Here is a 19,411-nt window from a genome sequence, read left to right as displayed (position 1 = left end):
AGCAATAACTAAAGAATTAAAGTAATATTATGATAAATTATCATAAAATAATTTTCAAACTTACATAATTACATCAATAAAATAATATAAACATGCGATTATATTTTCTAGAAACGTTATTAAGGACGAGTTTTAGACTGTAAAATACTTTCAACAAAGACCTTTTATAAAATATTTTTATGTAAAATTTATTAGTCTACATAACATCTTTTATAAAAATTAAAGAGAATTGAAAAAATACACTCGACCCAGGAATCGTAGCCAGACCTCTTGAATTTATGCCAATTATAGCAAATATGCCCTTGCCAAATTATATTGAATAAAATAAAAAATAATTCTTTAAGTGTAGATGTGCTACAAGAAATTTATGTAACTCACAACCATGGAGAATATTTAAGGAGATTAAACTCCATGTAACCAAATAGCTGTCACAAAGTGGTGTTCCTTTTGCATCGGGATAGTGGAGAGAATGTAAGTTCGTATGCGTTCGTATTTATCTCGTGCAATGCACTTCGATGCAAAAGAAGCACTAGTGACGTCAGTGGTATAAAGTGTATGGAAAAAAAGGTTATAAAAAAACAAAATCGGAAAATAGTTATGGATAGCTAGAAGTTCGTAGGTTGATATGTTTAGCATGTTGCAAATAAAAGAATGTGTATATTTTAGTTACAACGACAAAAAATCAAAATGGTTTTTTTCTAGTTTTGAAAAAATGTATTTAATTATATAAAATCCGTTCTGTAAATCATTTAATATAGAGCATCAATGAGTGTGAGAGACTACATATATCGATATACATTAAGCAACGTGCATAAGAAAGATATTATTATAATATATAAAGATAGTTTTGAGACTGTAGTGTGTGCTAACTTTAAGATGTGTAGACTTCCAAGTTTAATTGAGTCCAATCTTCTTAGCACAATTTGAATCACTCAATCTACAAAGCTAAAATTTAGTATACCTGTAGATCTTATTGAACTCTTTATAGACCCATTATGTTATTGGTATGGATTATTGAAATTATTGATAAAAATTTAAAAGTTTTAGATAGCGGAATAGCGGGACTAGATTTTTAATCTTTGGTATCAATTATTCACAACATGTTAAATGTAACTAGATCACAGATACACAAATATAGTATAAGAGACGATAAGATCAACATTCATCCATCTGATAATCAGATGAAACATATTTATCATAAAATTTTATTGATTGATAAACACGTCTATGATAACTTATCTATCGAAAAGTGTTCATGGTAATTTTTAATTAACTTAATTTTTCTTCATAACTGTTTTTTGTAGCAAGTCTATATCATTATTTTCGTAATTAAATTATTTTTCTTCTGATAATTTCGATTGGTTAACAGATCGGTGTAGATCTGTATATACCGTATAAACAAGGTAAGTCAATATAGGTAACTATTCTGATCTGTTATAACTAACTATACTGATCTATCATAGGCGTGTTTATCAATCAATAAAATTAATAAAAAATATGTCTCATCTGTTTATCAGATGAGTGAAGGTCAATTTTATACAGTGTCCTGTACTTATAATTATCAAGATATATATCACAAATATTACAATTAAAAGTTATTGGATCATGACGGCAAATTTCGAAAATTGAAATAGTTGCGAAGTAAACTGATTTATTTCTTTGAATTATTAATTTTAACCAGAAACGAAAACAAATCAACTATAATTGGAAGGAGTTATTGATTAAATTAAATATCCTATGAACCTTAAGTAGTATTTTGTTTTATATCATGATAATATTGATTTAAATCTGACTATTAAATAGACGAGACCTGTAAAGGCAACGATGTATTTGTTTTTTCCAAACCATCCTGATCTGGCGAACTAGCTTGTAGAGATCCAATAGAACACAAAGAATGCACCCCGAGTTCGCGTTTTGAATATTCGGATAATGCCTGTAATAGTATAGGTATACGACTTTAGCCAAAAAAATTTTAGAGCAGGAATATTATTAGTTGCGAAGAATTAATAATAGTAATAAAAATGAGTCCAATTTGCTTACCTTATTTGTAACACTATTAGAAGCGACACTTTCCATTGCACTACCAAGCTCAGCTTTTATAGATGTTGCTTGACTTGCAGGTTTATGTGTTTTATTATTTTCATTACTAGTTGTGCAGACGGTTCGATGTTCATGTGTATGCGTTGTTAATGACATCGATGTTTTACTATTAGTAGAAACATTTGGGGCAGCTGGTCGTATTAATTGCGTTGGTGTTTTTACTGGCAGGCTCAATGGATGTAAAAGTGCTAATGATGGATACATAATTGGTGTTGGGAATGCTACAGATGGGAAAACCATGTTAGGAAAACACGAAACTGAAAAAAAACAAATACTTTAGTATCTAATCTTTTGTAGGAATAAACTATGGTAAAAATTCGCTAAAATGATTTTAAATATAGTAGTTTATGTAATAAGAGAAGGGCGAAATCAACATCCTTTGTGGAATTAAGTTTAAAAGTTTGTAAGTTACCAAACAAGTACTTTAAGTACGGTCTTCAGAATATTTTTGAATAAATTCATTAACCGCTGGTCGTAACAACAAAGATTTTAATTATTTAGTAGAAGTAATTAAAAAATACAAATTAATGGAGCGCACGGGATGAAGTTAGCCAAAGATACTCACGAGAATAAGGTGGTGGTCCTGGATGTTCTTGTGGCGGTTGTCCAGATTGAACAATATAGTACACAGGCATAACATTACCAGCAAACGCAGAAGTTGTTATACATTGATTGGAGTTTTGCATTGGAGAAGCAGAGACAGAAAATGGTGGCCAAAGATTTGTATTATTTATCTGAAAATATAAAATTATCATTTAAAGAATTTTTTTTTATTAATAACTATGAGTAAAAAAAATTAATTCCGTAAAAAACGGACATACCGTAGATTGTAAATATGTTTCATTTGGCATCATTGTTGAATTATTAACATTTGATTCAAGCACAGTCGGATTTAAAACACTAGGTATTATTGATGCAACTTCATGATTATGTTCTCTTGGATGATTTAGAAAATCAACTTGATCTGTATGTTGATGTTTTGATTGTTTATGGTAATCACCCTCCCATGAATGTGATCCACTACGTTTGAGTCCATGTCCATGACCTTGTGGATCATTTTTATCCATAGGTGATTGAAAGCACATTTTATGATAAGTTTTACTATTTTTATGAGCATCTCGATCAGCTTTATTTCCTGAACGACGCTCCTTATGTCTTTTTGCCATTTCTTTTTCCATATCTTCATTATGTCGAACTAATAGTTCTTCAGTTAATGTTGGTGGTTTATAAGAACCAGAGTTTGATGCATTTGTGCCACTAGTATTTCCACTACCATCCATATTTGGATTACTACCGGAACTATTATCAGCACTTCCACTTCCTGAATCTCCACTAGTTTGAATTGGAGATAAATGTTTTCTATAAAAAATATTAATAATTTTTAAGTGTCTTTCCTAGGAAAACAAGGATTTATGATTGAGAATTTTTCGGTGTATTTAAATTTTATAGCTCTATTGTATCCCTGAAATGCGGTTTATTTTAATAGGTACAAAATCAACTAATTGAAAAAAAAAATGAAATTAGAAAACGTACCTATTTAAACATGTAGGAGGGTTTACATTATTTTTGGATTCCACTTCCATCTGTAAATTAATACTAGTTGATTTTTGTTCAATATTATCATCTTCAGCTTTGGTCATTGGTTTACTTTCAAAAAATCGTTGTAAATTTTCATTATAATTTAATTGATTGTAACTGGGTGGGGTTTCTGATGATGATTTACTATCATAGTAATCATGGTGTGGTGAAATTTCCCCGAGCATTACAGAATCTCTTTCTGAGAAACTTGGATCAATTTCATGAGGCACATCAAGTTGTATATGATTCGATCGAGTCACATCTTCCATTAATGTTTCCATAAATGAAGCAAGATCTTTACACCGTTGTGACACTTGCTGTCTTGCAATATTTCCTGGACGCGGTAGTTCTGACAATAGTAAATATTGTATTTCCGCTTGGATTAATTTACTCTCTTTTAAAACTTCTTCGGATATTTGACTTGAATCTTCTCGTGTACTTTCAAATATATTTGGATTTCTTGGACCCTGAAGTTAATAAAAATATATAATTAGAATAAAAAACCCATGAAAAGATTCCTAAAATTGAAATATAATTTGTCCTTTCAAATTTTGGAAAACTTGAAATATTTACTTAAAAGGGCAGGAAGGGGATGGTCTGGTAAGTTGACTTAAAAACTTTTGTCAAAGGCGCTGTTTAATAAAAGTAAAATATATTGATTTTTTGTACTTGAATAATTTTTTGACAACTGTCTGGGAAAATATAACTAAAAAAATTTTCTAATATGTAAAGTTGGTATATAGTTCAATTTAGAAAAAGGGAACACTTAGAGTTAGTTTTTACCTGTAAAACACGATGATGTCCAACGATAAATTCTACTTTACGTGTCCATGGATTTACAAAACAACTCCAGTCGGTTTCAATAGTTACATATGTTCCATTTTGTGTGGCGAAGCGATATGGTTTGCTACGAAATACTGATCCTGTAATTTGAGCTTTTTCAACAACTGTCTGATAAACTTTCTTTAAAAACAACATATCTTCTGGATGGTAAAAATCAAATATTGAATGACGTAACATGTCTTGTGGGAAAAAACCAAAATTTGTTACTACATCGGGATCAACATGGGATATTTCACAGGTTGTTGTATGCCGTGTACAAAATCTTGTGGAAACATATGTTTCATCTGGAACTGTAAACATTATGTTAGATAGCGATCGAATAATCTTATTAAATAAAGTTTCTTACCTTTATAAGGTGACTGTAGAGGTGAAGCGGATACGATTAGATATAAACTTTTATAATCTGGATTACTGTTACTATTTGTGCTCATAAGAGATGACGACTTTGGTTGCATTTGACGGAATATGAGTGATAAATGAAATGGCATGTATGTTACTGCTTTTTCAACGACGCCAAATCCACTTGATTTTAATCCACGATATTTACGAAGTGATACATATAATGAATTTTGTCTACATTCTAAAATAAAAATTAAAAAAATTTTGTTTTTGTTAGAAAAGGAAATAAATTCGTAATGGGATAAATTTGGGAAATCTATTTTTTTCCATTCTGGCAAAACAATTTTTTTATTTCGTAAAATAAGACTATCAGAATTCGATTGTATATTATTGTGAAATCTAATTAATTTTACTGAATTTTATATTTTTTGTAAGAATGTTATTCACAAAATATATGGTATTTTAATTTTACTTACCAGTAAATTAAAAATATATTTTAAAAATAAAATCAGTTAGTAAAAACTTATTAATCAACACTACATTATTATTATAAAAAAGTGGATTTTTATGTTTTTATGGTTTAAGGGCCAATATCTAAACAATGAACATTTGTAATTGATTTCAGTTCAACCTGCCAATAAATATCTTTGGTAAAACTAACAATCGCGTTATTTCCTTTCACGATTCAAAATTTAGATGGGTAAAAACGCTTGTACTATTTACCTTTCATCATTTAAAGAAATGTGCCCATATTTTAGTAAATTTTAGAAATCCACTTTCTGTTCATTAGAATAAATTCATAAATATGTACCTTTAACTTGACCAGAAGTTTCTGCAATTGGAATAGCAACATCGGTGGTTATATGTGATGCAAATGTAACTCTATCCTTTGGATGAACAAAATCTATGAATGAACGTCCAAGCCACATATCTTGTGGAAATCCAAGAATAGTAGTTAAGGTGGGTGTTGTATACAATACAACTCCATCGTGCATTGATATAACACAATAGAATCCATCCTAAATAATGTATCATAAGAAAAAAGTTGTGAAAAATTTTCATTATAAAGTCTTATTTTTATATAGCTTTTCACAGAAAGTTTTTGTTTTTAGTTTGGTCATATAATAAGTAAAAATAAAGATAAACATACACATGCGCTTCTTAAACGTAAAAATAACATAGCTTAGAAGTAAAAAGTATCACGGGCAATTACATTTTCCTAAGCATGGAGTTGTAAGTGTTTGTTCACGTCAAATGTACATACATTCGATAGAAACGCAATTTCAATGTCGTTACAGAGTCATACGTTTAAAAACCGGATGCGGATATTTACGCAAATGTTACTTCAAAAATAAAACACAAACTTTAATTTTAATGAATTTTAATGCAAAATATTATTTTGAACTTTGTGACTAAGCAAAATTTAAAGAAGATTTGTAAGTAAAAGAAATGAGGTACATACATTACCACAATCAAAAATAATTTCCATCAAAGCATTAAAAAATCCATATTCAAATTAAAAACACCTGATGTAAAAGAGATTCACGCCTAATTTTTCCCCTTTTCTAATTGTTTGGCTACATTTGATTTAGATAATCCTCTGATAATTTATAAAGATATAATGGAATAGAAAATGCTGAATGCAATAGAATGAAAAGGTGTTAATTAAAATTTAAGATGTTATACCCATTATGCAATTTAAGTTCATATAAGAACGCTGTTGATCTTATGACCAAAATGATAATTTCTAAGGCAATCGTTTTTATATTAATTTACCTCGCGGATATATTTTAATTTTTTCAACTTAAAATTTCCCAAAAAATACGCTCTTAAGCTATATTCATCGAGTTATAGGACAACCTGTATAAGATTTATTATAAATCATATACCCTATATGGTACCGGTTTAAATATGTTGATAGCTTATCTATAGATGTCACCACTTGCAATCGTAAAAAAATACATAGCAAACACACAACGCGCCTGTAGAAGTTATCAGCCTGGCCCTTTGTATATAAGACAAAGAAGTAGCTACTTCTTATATAAGTTAACTATCCAAAATACAATATTTTGTATTAAAATGAATTATGTATCCCAGATTATATGTGCTATGAAACACACAGTATTTAAAATATTAACCAAACAGAAATCAAAGGCTGTCAGTAGAACAAAATTTATTAATTTCAAGATTATTCCTGTAAATTTTTTAAGCTATTAATAAATAAGATAATATGAAAAATAATTTATAAATTTATTTAGAAAAATGTTCACCTCAGAATCATTTACACGTTTTTTAGGTGTTGTTTGCTCTGGTACGTGTGGTGTTGAGGGGCTTTCAGTTTCTTCTTTTTCAGCTTCTGCATTTTTGGGAATTCCTTGCTCCTCTGGAGGTAATATTCCTGCACTGGATGTTGCCCATGTTTGTACACCTTTAGGTTCTGTTTCTGTTGCTTCCGCTAAGACAAACAAAATAATCCAGCCGGATAGGCTTCTTTGTTAAAGCCGCAATAACATAAATGATAATTGTTTTAAAGCTTTTGAAGGGTTTTAAAGCTAATTAGGGTTTGAGATTTTGATTATTTCTCGATTATAGTTTTGGGGCATCATGTAAATATAATTGAATAATACCAACCTACTAATGTTGATAGCTGTGGCGATTTTAATGAAACTATAATGTCTTGTGCACCTTCTATAACAGTGGGATGATTTGATTCGACATTTTCTTGACCAATGTCCGTAGTTTCATCCTCTTTTTCATTTAATGCTATAATATTAATTCAATTTTCTATTTATAAATCTATTATTACTATAATTATAGACCTCCACAAAATTATACAAAATAAATAAAGTTAGCTTGATTTTGACCGAATTATTCTATGTAAAGAGTGGTTTCAAATTAATTAGTAAACTGGTTTATTTATCCTATGGATTACCCTCTCTCTCTCACTTCCTTAAAATTTATTTTTTAAAAACCAAAAAAAAAATTAAATGACAAAGTATAAAGCCGAGTTCTCATGGAGGTCAATATATTGCAAGTTGTTTTCTATTAAACACTAACTTTTATCAGCAACTGTAGAACAATTTGGTATATCAGTAGCTGTTTCTATTTCAGTTACTGCTGGTATAGTTGTTATTCCATCTACTTTTAACTTCTTTTTCTTGTGATCTTTCTCTTTGTTACGTTTCAATAATGGTTTTGGATTTACTTCATTTGAACTAGAAATATTAAAGAAATAAAAAAAATTTACAATTTTTTCTGTTTAGCTTTGAGAACAATCTGAAAATAAATTTTATTAATCTCTTCTAGACTTAAGTAAGTCGTATAATTTTCCACTCGATAAAAATAGTTTTAAAACAAAAATGGGCAAATTTTGAGATACTGAGGATCGTAATCGATAATATGGATTATAGTTTGCATGGTATATACAAAATTAAAACGATAATTAATAAAGTTTTACATCGTTAATGATATATAGGATCCAAAACCTGTCTAAAAACTTTCGATTAAAACTATCCACTTTATCTTTGTTCTCCCCACAGTACAATAGTTACGAATGACCTCTTAAAAATTGACTATGAAATGACTAATTTTTTTTGTACGCATGTGTCAACATCAGCCATCTTTTTCGTACTGTTTTTTGAAAAAGTACGAGGAAGTATGTATTTTAATTCCAAACGACAGGCGAAGTTTTAAAAATATTACAATGCAAGGGGTTCTAACTCTAACAAAATTCATTTGTTCAACCATTTTGATTTTTCTGCATTATTTTGCTAATAGCATTTAATTAATTTTTTGTTAGAACTAGGAGCCTTACTAAATTGATAATAATTCTAACCTGTCTGTTGAAACACATTGGTGTCTGCTTCCCCCACAATATCCACTACTTCTGCTTGAATTACTTCCACTATTACGAGACTTAGAGCTACCACTAGTACCACTGGTGCCACTGTAAAAATATTAACATTTAATTAATTGAAAATAAATTAATCGAACCGATTAAAACAAAACTAAATAATAGAGGATATAATACATAATTTATTAGTAGACAAAAATTTTGAAAGGAAAATAAATCAGATAAATAAATTTAAACATTACCTTCTTTGCGATTGGCTGTTACTGCAACTGTTTGAATATCCAGAATCGGAAATTTTATGTGTACCTGATTCTGACTGCATTTTTAGATTTTCTGTAAAAGAAAGAAAAATTAGATTAAAATCTTTACATAATTAGTCATACAATTGTAATTGATATTGAAACTGTTATAATTTTTGAATTGGGTGATGTAGATACCTAAATCCCTTTTCTGGTTTCAAGATAAAAGAAAAGAACTTTTTTGATCTTATGGTTTATTAATAAGTGAGTGCAGTACCTTGAATAAATAACATATTAAATATTATATTATGTCACAGTCAAAACTCTTAGTCAATCAAAAGTAATTTTAACTGAAAAGAACTTGAAAAGTAGTTTTGACTGCATAGGTTGATTGACATGCGACACAATGTTGATTGCTACAAATTCTGTTTTAATATTTTTATTAGGAAGCCTAATCCATCCAATTTAGGTTAATTTTTGATTTCAATGGTTTTATATATTAAATTTTTCCATTGCTAAAACTATTCATGTTTATAATATTTCGATGTAATTCATTAATAAGATGGTTTATTATAGGTAAAGTTTAGGCTAGGAACAACATTTTAAGATATAAGATTGAACTATAAAAATAGACTGAGTCTATAAAAATAGATAATAGATATAGGTTGGATTGAACTTTTCGAAATTTAATTTATTTATCGTCAGTTTGACTTCATAAACTTAAATCGTTACAACTGCGTTTTGTTATTAGAATGCTAATGCAAATTATTTACTTTTACGTAATAAAAACATGTGCTTGTAAAAACAATTATTTTATCAAAACTCTTGTATGTCAATCCATGTATTATATCTATATTTAAAATAAAGCTTTAAATAACTTGCACAAGCGTTTATCATTAATTATTCCTACAAATTTTTTTTTCTAATGGTCTCAGAGCTGAATTAAGATCCTTCTATCATCTGCCTATCGAATGAAAATGATTTTTCATGAAATATAAAATGTTAATAAATAAAGCTGCAGTGGTTTACTTTTAGTAAAAACATTAGGAGTAAATTAATTTTCTGTATTTTCTGACACATTTTCTATATTTTCTCACAAAAAAATACTTGGTAACTTTGATCTCTATGGTTCCGTTCCGTTCCATGCCGTTCACAAATATCCTTTACTTTGTGTGCGAGGATTGATTTCAATAGTTTATTATTTTATTATAATAAATAAATAAAATAAATTAAAATTGCTTGTACATTTCTATACACATGTTTCGTTTTAGGGTTCCGTAGCTAGTTCGTAATAATATCTTTGTCGTTTTTTTTATTGTTAAATTTTGACTTTTCGTGTGTTTGTTCTGCATCAATTTCTAGAGATGATTTAAAGCTTCCTTTAGAAAATGATTAATGATGCTTCCTACGCAATACCGAGCAAAAAAGTTAAACGTGATTTAGTGACGTCAATGCTTTCGTCAAGACAAAGCGATATAAAATGAGCGAAGATAATGCCAATTTTTTGTTGATTTGTTACATTTCCAGACAGTTTTAAGATTCTTTCTTTTATTGTGTTTCTAGATAGAGGAAGGAGTGTCTTTGGTATGTTGAATTATCTTATTCTTATAATCGAAATCATCAAAGAGGGTAGGCGCGCATGCTAACCAGATCACCATGCCGAGCAATGACATTTATTTTACTGTATTTCATTTCACTTGCAATTAATTTCTTAGTCTCTGGTTTTAAAATGTCAATTGTAGTCCACGATGTAATTAAAATAACAAGGAGCGCGCGTTCATTGATTCGCCTTCCCTACCCTAGTTATTTTAAGACCTAGCGATTACTAGGGTAATGTCTAGAGCTTAGATTACTAGGATAATCATTATTTTATGTGCACTATAGTTTTTTCTCCGTCCTATCTAAAGAATCACCCTATAGATACACTTTATTTTGGACCTTTCAATAGTATAATTTCGTAAAATGACAATACATATCACGTTGCATCATTTTTTACATTAAATAACAAATTCTGTAACACACACACATATATAAATTATATATATATAAGGGATTATATTATTGTATTAAAAATATAAGGAGAGTGTTTAACACGTGAAAGGTATATTGCAATATATTCAACGTGATATCAAATGTACACTTGTATGATACATTAGGTACAAATTGTAGGAATTTTTCAGAAATTGTTTCGATTTAATGATGTATGAGCATGTTTGACCAAGTAATTTCAGACAAAAAAATAAATAAAATACTTATTTTCAATTTTGATAGTGAATTATGCTTTAACTTGATGAGACAAAAAGGATGAATAAAATTTTTCGATACCTGACGTAATTTGAAAATTGAAATATTTAATATAGAAAATTTAAAATTTTCTTTATTTATTCAGCTTTCAATTTAAACAAAATCATGAAAGTTGAAAGAAAGTAAGATAGAAATAATTTCAACCCTGTTGTGGACATCCCTTATATGGATGGAGATACTTCTATGGATGGAGTTTTTTTTTAAATTTATTTTCATTCGTTCCAAGTTAAAATTATCAATAGCTTTCAAAATAATATGTCGTTTTTTGAATTTTCTCTACAAGAGCAATGTATTTTATACCTATTTTTTTCTTAAAAATTTGCATAAATTCCTAAAGCAGAATATAGCATTCTGAAAACAACTTATGAGCAGAAAACTGGAATACTTACTTGAAACATGACACAATAATTTTCTTTTACAATTTTTTTGCCTTGGCAATAAAATTACAGTTTACGAATTTTTCCTATTTTTTAAAAATAGGTAAATATGTATCGCAACAATACTAACGACTATCACGGCAATTTCATATTTTTTGTTATAAGGAATCATAATTTGATTATTGGATTTTGGTTCTTCCCAAGTTTTAAAGAATAATTTTTATTTGGATGGACTTATTAGTCAATGTCATTTTTATGACATATATGTTGTCATAGAACAATTTCAGAAGTAATTTAAGGCCATCTTACACGGTCAATATATTTATTCAGCACAATTTACATTGTGTCTATCGAATGTATATACTCAGTGTCACAAAAAATGAAATATACCGAGTGTTTATACTAGGGGGTATATGTCAACGTACTATTGTAATTTCCATCAGATTGTAAATGGGTTACAAAAACTAGCTGGCTCCCACTAGCGCTAACTAAACACCTACTAACGAAAATCAACTCATGATTAGTCAGTCTGGGTAAAGTTAGCACTGGTTGGGGGTGCTTTTTGGCCCTTTATTTGGAAGTACAATTTACAATTTTCACTAGTTAGTTAAAAATCTGGCGGAAATTACAATACTACGATGGCATATATACACTTAGACAAAAAGAACTTTGCAATGGTGACCAGTATCTATGCATAAATATAATAACAGAAGTAACAAGTTCGTAATCGGTAGAATAAATATAAAATCACGATGAATTCAACGTGACTATGTTTACTGCAATACACCCCACTTATTTCCTATACATATAACATGTTGTTATTACAAGTACGTAAAACGTAATTTCCTTATAAAAAATATACAGCTTGTATTTTAAAACATTTGACAGTACTTAAGTCATTTAATCACTTTATTCAACAAATCTCTCATAAAATTAAAACAAGTAAAAACAAACAATTGGCTGAGTTAATTGTTGCAATACCATGTATAGACAGTGTTGATTACTCTGCCACATAACACATACATACATGTCACACATATATAACTGATATTACCATATAACACATACTTTAACACATACATTTAATCTTTTGTTCTATCTCTAACGGTTTACAACATGGGTCCTATGGACCCAAGACCCAATTGACCTATGTTGCTCATTTACGAACTCGACCTCACTTATTACGTCCTAAGCACGCTATAAAAATTTGACAGTGATGACAGACGGACGGACAGACAGACGACAGACAGACAACCGTAAATGGACTAGGTGATTTTATGAACACCTATACCAAAATTTTGTTCATAGTATCAATATTTTTAAGCGTTATAAACTTGGGACTAAACTTATAGTATACCTTGATATATTTCATATACATGGTATAAAAATGAATCGTTTTTGCCATGTACTGAAAACTTTGCGTTTGATTGAATTTCTGTGAAATTATAAGTTGCATTTTGATATTGCTACTAAAGTATTTCTGATCAGGGCAGATCTAATTTTGCAAGCAAATTATATCCGAGCAGAAATGTTTCGATCGCTTTTTAGGTGATAACTGTTTTAAAAGTTAAAATGATTGGGATATATCCGAATTATTGACATTGATGAATACAAAAGCAATGATTTTTAGCTTGCATTTTTTGATAGACGAAAAGCCAAAATGATTGTAGTAGATATATCCGAATTATTAACATTTATGATATTTGGAATGGTGAAAGCTAGAGGAGATGTTTATTACGTTAAAGCACATTACAACGTTACACATGGAATTTATATTATCATATAAATATTCGTAGTGGGAGAAAATCAGGAGAAATTTTTTACATAACAGATAATTTAATCGAATTTTATCTCATGTTTTGACAGATGCAAACCTACATCATTATATTAAACCTTTATGTTAGGCACATGCCATTTTTGATAACAATGTGCATCTGATATATAATTTTATTGATAAAAAATTATTTATTTATTAATTTTCAAAGTCATAATTATTTAATTACGATTTAATTACAGGGACGTAACGAGGGTACAAAGCGCTTGTGGGGCACTAGGTAGGAACTATGTTTTCCCTACTTTTAATTAAAAAATTTTGAATTAAAAAAAAAGCTATTTACGTTGATGGATTTTGACCTGACCTTAAATGAGTTACCAAAACCAATATTGATTCCCCAGGTCTATAAAAATCCGAAAAGTTATGGAAAAAGTACAAATGTGTGAAGCAGAAAATTGAAGCAAATTGTTTAACAAAAAATTAATATAAAAAATTGATATAATATTATTAAAAAAATGAAATTATAATTATTGCTTATAAAATTATAAACGTTCAAATAAGGGTTCAGTATCCTAGAATTTAGCTAATTAATTTTCTCTTATGTGTATAGTTACGTTTTAATTTCACTATCTTCCTTCTTTTTATTTATAAACAATTTTTTTTAATATCAACTTTCTATTTATAGTATTAAAGAATTATAAAGACATCTGTAATTGATAGATTTTATTACATAACTTTCCATATAATTATTATAATTTAAGAAAAATAGAATAAGTTTAATAATCTTTGTAACCTATACAAAGTGTTCCAGAAATGTACAGACAGGAGAAAATCATTAAATCTTAATCGAATTTTCATTCAAAAGTTTCTTTGTAGCTTTAGAATCAGGCGATCTTTTACAAGATATGGAAAGGTTTCGTTATTTATCGCTTAAAATTTTGACAATTTCACGATTAATATTAGATTATAATGACATTCCGCAACGGACACACTTAGGTCATAAGGCTCATATTGTGATGCCATATTTGTGTTTTAATACCTTTCCGGTGATAATTTCAGCTCTTCAATTATATTGAGACACTACTAGAGCCCATCCTAACTATTAATTAAATTAATTTCTACCTCTATCCTAGGCGTATCGCTTACGAAATTGGCCACGCTTTAGCCAATTGAGCTACTAGGGTTGGCTCGATTAATATTATTTCAATTGTACCCATGGAAATTATTTTTTAGGTTGAGTAACTAGCTTTCAAAATTACGCTGCCTAATTTTGCGATTTACTATATACTGTCCTAAAGGTGAGTGCAGAAATTCGAGTGAAACGACACGAATGTTTACGGCTAAACTGCTTGTTTTTAACATAATTTTCTTTTTGGGATCGAAAAGTATCAAAGTTGTATTTTTTTAAATGAAACACATTGTATATTATTTTATTTTCAGAATCTACGGTCATTATAGTGAGCTTCATTAAGGTTTACCTCACTTTAACTTCACGGTTATGAATAAATTTTGGATGTTTAGGCGCAGGCATTTAACTTGACTCAGGTTTTCAAGCTGAATGAAAAGCTCACTCTACTCGAATAACTGTTCATCGATAGATGAACACATTAAATAAGAAAGTTGTTATTGATTAAAATAGAAACATTTTCTGTTCAAAAAATTTTTCCGCAAATCGTACAGATTAGGCATAAAAAAAAGACTAAGAAGTTTTACCCAAAAATTTTTTTTCATATCAAAATTGTTATTTCGATAAATGTTACTGAGATATCTTTCTTCGAAAAAATAACTCCAATAACTCCAATAAAAGTTTCTACAAAGACCATTTTTGTTAGAAAACTCAAAAAGCTAGATTTTTGCTATCAATTACTGTCTGCTTAAACTATTCGGTTAACAAAAAAATGTTTCAAACAAAAAATGTTTGCGTTTTTATAAAGAACAACTTTGTAATTTAAATATTGTATATTAGTTTATTTTAATTGAAATATATATATATATTATTATTATAGTGGTCCTTAGCAATTCCTGAAAATTTGAGCTCTTAATAATAACTCTAAGATAGTCCGCACTCCAAAGTTAGAAAAATTTTTCTTCGTTCTTTAGAATTTTATAACTGCGGGACAAATGGATCTATAATAATGAGTATTACATATTTTTATAGAGAATTGAACGCTCTACAAAAAATGATTGATTATGATTTTTCGTTGTGTCTATTGGTTTCAAAGTTATTCGACTCTTTTATTCGCAACATTTTTTGATCTGCAACATTAAAATTTTAACTGTTTTAATCTAAAGAGTTTGACAATAATATACCATAGGATGTTCGTAATATTTCCGTGCAATTGTTTGAATTCATTTTACATTCCGATTAATTCAAATATATTCGTTTGTGAAATAATTTGAATTGATAATAAAAATAAAATTGTTTTTTTATAAACCATAAACCGTTAAAGCGTAATATACCGACAGTTCCTAATCGCGTATGCCTTTTAGATTTTTATTTTTATTATTTAAAAGCTTAATGCGTGTATAAAACCGTAACTTTGGAGCAAAAACGTACAATCCTATCTTTCGATGTTTGTTAAAAATCACAATACGTACAAATGCTTTGCAGGTAGTTTGAAAAAAGGTAAAAGGTGGTTGAACTTTTAAATTATACCAAGAGTCGAGTGAGGGCTTATTTGAAAGGTCTTCGAATAACAAACACACCTTTTTAAGTTCAATAAGTACATTTAGAAACGTTAGCACTCATATGGAAAATTGTTATTGATATTGTTTAAGCCTTGAGTTTCATTATGATACCCAAATTAAGAATATTCTGTCTAATTTTTTAGTGTCCAGTATACAAGCTACCTATGTTACTGGAAAATAAAAGGAGGTGGATTTATAAGAGCCATTTTCCGTCCATCACTCACTCGAAAAAAAGTTTTAATTTTCAACTTGGATTAAATGCATTCTTATGTGTATTTTTTTATTATATGAGATTTATTTTGTAAATAATATAATAAGTTTTAGAAATTAATGCCAAGGAAGAGAGTATTTAGTCCTTTTTTGTACAATTTTGTTATTTTTTGACCTTTCAATTTTTTTTAACGAAGCGTTTCATGAACCATCTTTGACTATCAGTGATTGTACTCATTATAAGTTTTATATGAGCATTTTTGTTATTTTGGTTCAGTGAACGCTTCGTAAAAAAAAATAACTCAAAGATAAAAAAACAACAAAAATGTACAAAAAAGACCTTAATACTCTATTTCTTGGCGATAATTTCTAAAATTTACTATATTATTAACGAGATAAATATCATAAAATAAAAAATACACATCTTTAAGAATACAAATCAATTCAATAAAAGTTGTAAATCAAAACTTTTTCCTATGGCTTTTATCAAGTATTTTCCTTTAAAGTTATTAATTAAGGTACTTTGAAAACTATTGCCTCGCCATCTGTGAGTGAATTAAACAAGTTATGAGAAATCTTAAGTTTCTAATCTAGGTCAGGGCTTCTTAAACTATGGGTCGCGACCCCATTTGGGGTCGCGTAGCAAAATTCTGGGGTCGCGAGAGGTAAAAATACAATTTAACAGAAAATGTTTTTTAACTTGTAAAATTAGTGTTATAAAGATAAAATAACAATTATCGTAGATAAATATATCATAAAATCTTCTAGTTCGGAAAGATTGTTTGTACCTGCATTTCTATTAAGAGTATTATAATAACTTGAATAACATTTACTATGAATTATGAAATATTATTGGAATTAATAAAAAATATAAATTTATTTTTGTCAATCTCTAAAAGCCGAAATAATCCCGAGAAATAATTATCAACAAAATTTCTAGGTAATATTGCTAAAGAAACAGCTTTAACACATATTAAATCCCAATATCGTTCAGCGATAAAAAATGTTGAAGAGGTCTTACGTCCAGCAGTTTCAAACATTCCACCAAGATTTGATTTGTTATGCAATAAAAATCAGGCACATCCATCTCATTAAATTTTTAACTTATACTTTAATTTAATACTAACCACGCAACTACTTGAATATATTCGAGAGAATTAAGACGGTCAGAATCCACTTTTATTTTTGAAACTATAATAAATACAATTTTATAATTTTTTGTGCAATTTTTAATTTTAGATTTTTGTATGTTTCAAAATGAATTCTAAACTTATATATTTTCATATGTATATGTATATTATTACCTAATAAATAAATCATCAAAAAATATTAACTTATTTTTCTTTTATATTTGTATGGGGTCGTCAAGAAACTCGCAATCATAAATGGGGTCGTGAATTACAAAAGTTTAAGAAGCCCTGATCTAGGTGAAAAGATGCTTGTGTATGTATAGAAAATATAAAAATTGCCGAACGCGAGAATTTTTCATACATTTTTCTTTATGAAATGCAAACAAAATAGCCCCCTCCCTTTCTCTCGTGTAATTTTAACACAAAACCCCGAAAACCCTAGATCCAATCTCGTTTAGTTCAAGATTCATGAACACAATATATAAATAAATAAATAAACTTTCAAGTAGCAAAAACTTACTTTAATTTTCAAAATAAACACACAAAAACTTAAATATTTAAACAAATAAATAAATAAATTTACAAATTTTTTATAAACTTCATCACTATTATTAAATATTATTTGTATATTGTTATTAATTTGTATAAAACACAAAATAATTTTGGTAGATATTGAACTATTTATCTAAGCACCACTTTTAAAAAACTTAAACAAATTTAATATTAACAACTGCAACAAGCAAAAACGTTCAAAAACGTTCATTAATTATAAACGTTATTAAATATTATGTGTGATATGATTGCATTTAAATTAAAACAACCACTGATTAGAATAGGTATTATTATCTATTTATATCGAAAAGAAATTCTATAATCGGTATCATTCGATATCTATCGGTTGAAAAGTTCGAATAATATAAAAACAATTGGAATTCAAGAGCAATGGAACTAAACAGAGATAATAAAGATAATTACATGCATTCGGGATAAATATGATAAGGCTAGACATGTTGAAGAAAAAACATTGTTGAAATTATCGATGTTTTTAAAAATGCTAAACTAAAGAATAAGACGGATATCCAAGATATTTCGAGATAAATTTGCGCCCCTTTTAGTTTGTTAATCGCCCCAAACACATCCAATTTTGTTAAAAACTTAGTTGACAATATGTCATATTGACAACCTTGTTGAACGTCTGTAGATGGGTTGGTGGTTGAAATTTCATTTTGCCAACTGGAACGTGAAGCCTTAGATCATTAAGCTACATAGACTGAGCATCAAACAATTTGAAGCGTGCCAACATCGGAGGTAATTGCTTGGGTCAAATCCATTATGGCGGCGGTGTAAAAATGTCAAAGTGTTGTTGTCATACTTGTCATTGTGATAAGTATTTTTTGACAAAAATCATCAAATTTGAAACTAAAATAGCTCGTTTGAAAACTTTTACTTTCTAGTTTTGGAATCTTTTGCTCCAAAAGGAAGGTTGAAAGGGAGAGAAATGTTATCCTTGAATTTTATTTTATTTATATGAAGTCTAGAAGCGTACTAAAATTTTAAAAATTATTTTACAACAAATTTGTTAAGGCCACTTGAAAGCTTTTTACTTTTCTTTAAGAAGAGCTATAAAAAATTCCTGTACGAGTACTTAAAATCCTGTATCTTTTGAAATAATCATCGCACTGAAATATTATCCATATCATTAAAAAACTTAAACTGCCTTCGTCCTGGTATATTGTTTTGTAAAAACTTTTATCACTTTCCCGCGTTTCATTTTTAAAACATGTCAAAAAACATAATTTTTCCATATTTTAGGCGTCAAAACTAAAGCCGCGATGACTACAAAATCATACTCTAAAAAGTATGAAACAAGAAAATATTATTAACTGAAATTGTTATTATATAATTAAAATCGTCATTACAGTCGGGGGACAGATCTCTGGAAAACTTTTAAATCTTAGAGGTCCCCCGGCGATTTT

General features: G+C 28.5%; 1 protein-coding gene across 1 annotated transcript in view; it reads right to left on the bottom strand.

Annotated features, from left to right (window-relative positions):
* Positions 1-19,411, bottom strand: part of LOC123291939 (period circadian protein) — a 35,162-nt gene that overhangs the window by 3,647 nt on the left and 12,104 nt on the right. Inside the window, exons 2-14 of the mRNA XM_044872406.1 lie at positions 8,956-9,046; positions 8,696-8,806; positions 7,918-8,075; positions 7,492-7,623; positions 7,131-7,315; positions 5,672-5,879; positions 4,868-5,101; positions 4,462-4,811; positions 3,634-4,145; positions 2,922-3,459; positions 2,666-2,834; positions 2,041-2,357; positions 1,811-1,933 (exon numbers count right to left, since the gene is read on the bottom strand). Of these exons, the coding sequence (XP_044728341.1) occupies positions 1,811-1,933; positions 2,041-2,357; positions 2,666-2,834; positions 2,922-3,459; positions 3,634-4,145; positions 4,462-4,811; positions 4,868-5,101; positions 5,672-5,879; positions 7,131-7,315; positions 7,492-7,623; positions 7,918-8,075; positions 8,696-8,806; positions 8,956-9,035 (3,117 nt within the window). The 5' untranslated portion in view covers positions 9,036-9,046. The remainder of the gene's footprint in view (positions 1-1,810; positions 1,934-2,040; positions 2,358-2,665; positions 2,835-2,921; positions 3,460-3,633; positions 4,146-4,461; positions 4,812-4,867; positions 5,102-5,671; positions 5,880-7,130; positions 7,316-7,491; positions 7,624-7,917; positions 8,076-8,695; positions 8,807-8,955; positions 9,047-19,411) is intronic.

This window comes from Chrysoperla carnea, chromosome 2 (assembly GCF_905475395.1).
Source record: "Chrysoperla carnea chromosome 2, inChrCarn1.1, whole genome shotgun sequence".
In the NCBI taxonomy this organism is placed as follows: domain Eukaryota; kingdom Metazoa; phylum Arthropoda; class Insecta; order Neuroptera; family Chrysopidae; genus Chrysoperla; species Chrysoperla carnea.
The sequence above is the reverse complement of the archived record's forward strand: the minus strand, read 5'-3'. Positions and strand labels throughout refer to the sequence as shown.